This window comes from Rhinopithecus bieti, unplaced genomic scaffold (genome assembly GCF_001698545.2).
Source record: "Rhinopithecus bieti isolate Rb0 unplaced genomic scaffold, ASM169854v2 scaffold_30803, whole genome shotgun sequence".
Taxonomy (NCBI): Eukaryota; Metazoa; Chordata; class Mammalia; order Primates; family Cercopithecidae; genus Rhinopithecus; species Rhinopithecus bieti.
Window position 1 is genome coordinate 29,864 of NW_016813146.1, and position 3,069 is coordinate 32,932.

A 3,069-nucleotide genomic window follows, 5' to 3' on the forward strand; every position below is an offset into this window, starting at 1 on the left:
AAAGAATTCATACTGGAGTGAAACCCTATAAATGTACAGAATGTGGCAAAGCTTTTAACCGGTCCTCACACCTTACTACACACAGGATAATTCATACTGGAGAGAAACCCTACAAATGTGAAGAATGTGGCAAAGCTTTTAACCAATCCTCAACCCTAACTACACATAAGATAACTCATGCTGGAGAGAAACCCTACAAATGTGAAGAATGTGGCAAAGCTTTTTACCGATTCTCATACCTTACTACACATAAGATAAGTCATACTGGAGAGAAATTCTACAAATGTGAAGAATGTGGCAAAGGCTTTAACTGGTCCTCAGCGCTCACTAAACATAAGAGAATTCATACTGGAGAGAAACCCTATAAATGTGAAGAATGTGGCAAAGCCTTTAATGAGTCCTCAAACCTTACTACACATAAGATGATTCATACTGGAGAGAAACCCTACAAATGTGAAGAATGTGGCAAAGCCTTTAACCGGTCCTCACAACTAACTGTACATAAGATGATTCACACTGGAGAGAAACCTTACAAATGTGAAGAATGTGGCAAAGCCTTTAACCGGTGCTCACAACTAACTGCACATAAGATAATTCATACTGGAGAGAAGCCCTACAAATGTGAGGAATGTGGCAAAGCTTTTAACCGATCCTCAAACCTTAGTAAACATAAGATAACTCATACTGGAGAGAAATCTTACAGATGGGAAGAATGTGGTAAAGCCTTTAACCAGTCCCTAAGCCTTATTAAACAAAATAACTCATACTGGAGAGAAACCCTACAAACGTGAAGAATGTGGCAAAGCCTTTAGTCCTCAACTCGTACTAAACATAAAAAAATTCATACTGGAGTGTGAAGAACATGGCAAAGCCTTCAATAAGTTCTCAATTCCAAACAGACATAAGATAATTCATACTAGAGATAATTCATACTAGAGAGAAATTCTACAAACCAGAAAGATATGACAGTGCTTTGAAAACACCTCAAACTTTTCTAAACATAAAAGAAATCATAGTGGTGAGAAATCCTAGAAATGTGAAGAATTTGATAAAGCTTTTAAATGGTTGTCACACTTGATTGTAGGTAAAATAATTTATACTGGAGAAAACTTCTACATGTGTGAACAATGTGGCAAAACTTTTAACCAATGCTCACACCTTACTTCAAATGAAAGCATTTATACTTGAGAAAAATTGTACAAATATAAAGACTGTGAAAAAGCCATTAATACATGCTCACATCTTACTCAACATCAGAGAGTTCCTACTTAATAAAAACATTATAAGTCCAATTACTGTCAAAATATCTTTAAGAAAATATAAGCCTTTAAGGTGAAGAGTATTTTGAAGAAGAACATTGTAGTAGGATTGTAATATGTTTACTTGTATCACAGATCTTACTGTATACATTTTGTATTAGAGGAAACCTCTGAAACAGTTGCTCAAACTTTGTTCAGTATCAGGGAATTTATATTGAAAAAAAAACCCTGCAAATGTAATAAATTTGGAAAAATACTTTTTCAAAAACTACAGCTTAGAAAACACGAGAGAGTTCATACTAAAACATATTTTTGCAGATACAGTAAAAATTTTAAAATTTCTTAATCAAAAATTAAATCTATGTAAATATCAGAATTTACAGTAGAAATATATAAGGCACTGACACTTCAGATATTGTACTAAATCAGAGTGCTGAGTATAGAAAATAATCTAAAACAAATTTGTAAAATAATTATTTGTATATAACTTTAAAAGTAGAAGTTTTTTTGCAGAGTTATTACATTCAAAGTATGCTTAACTTTTTGAAAAAATATTTTGAAAAGTGAATAATGATGTAATTCAGCTCTCAAATTATTTCCTGCTGTTTCTTCATTCCTATTTACATGTGAAAACATGTGATCAATTGTTGCTGCACCAAAGATATGAGAGATTCTTTTTTATTAGGTGAGCATTATTTATAAACTTTTATGAAAAAGTAAGGACATTAAAATGTGAGATGTATGATGAAAATCTAAGTGAAGAGACTTTTGTGGTTAACTTATAATATTGAGTAATGTGTGCGTTAGGCATTCAGAGTAATGTTCTGCATTATGAGAAGAAAACATTTTAAATTTCATTTATAAGTAAATTAAAATTAATTTAGTATATTGTACTAATTATACTTTTATTAAAATGCAGTATTTTTTTTAAATTTCAGATTGTATGTGATGTTAATATATTCAACCTTTTTAACATATTAAATACTATTGTGCATTCAATGAAGTGTTATGTCACAAACCTTAACCTATTCCTCCTTACTCAAGGGTGCACATAAAACATGGTAACAATACATATACTGTTTGGTAACATAATGGATTAACATCTCTAGTAATTCCTTATGCCAGTGGCTTTGACTGCAAATAAGTTAAAGAATATTACTTCTGTAGGTTAAAATTTTGTTTTTATTTTATTTTATTTTATTTTATTTTTTTGAGAGGGAGTCTTGCTCTGTCGTCCAGACTGGAGTGCAGTGGCGTAATCTTGGCTCACTGCAACCTCTGCCTCCTGGGTTCAAGCAGTTCTGCTGCCTCAGCCTCCCAGTAGCTGGGATTACAGGCGCCCACCACCATGCCCAGCTAATTTTTGTGTTTTAGTAGAGATGGGGTTTCATAATGTAAGTCAAGCTGGTCTCGAACTTCTGACCTCAAATGATCCCCCACCTCGGCTTCCCAAAGTTCTGGGATTACAGGCATGAGCCACTGTGCCCAGCCAAATGTTTATTTTATTTAAATTTATTTTTCTTAATTATTTGGGGTACATAAAATGAGTATATATTCATGCAATATATGGCATATTTTGATACAAGAATACAGTATATAATAATCACATCAGGGTAAATGAGGTATCCATCACCTCTAGTGTTTATCTTTTGTGTTACAAACAATCCACTTTTATACTTTTAGTTATTTTAACATGTACAATTGTCATTGATTACAGTGTTATTTTTATGGTCATAATTATGTAGAAGTATAAATAAAATCCATACATTTCTGAATCCTGAATAAATATTTTAAAGTTTTCTAATATTTA

At 32.1% G+C, this 3,069-nt stretch overlaps 1 protein-coding gene across 1 annotated transcript in view; it reads left to right on the plus strand.

Moving 5' to 3' along the window:
• Positions 1-3,013, plus strand: part of LOC108512441 (zinc finger protein 43-like) — a 31,973-nt gene extending 28,960 nt beyond the window's left edge. The window contains exon 7 of the mRNA XM_017847716.1: positions 5-3,013. Coding sequence (XP_017703205.1) covers positions 5-791 — 787 coding nt within the window. The 3' untranslated portion in view covers positions 792-3,013. The remainder of the gene's footprint in view (positions 1-4) is intronic.
• Positions 3,014-3,069: the final 56 nt, after the last annotated feature.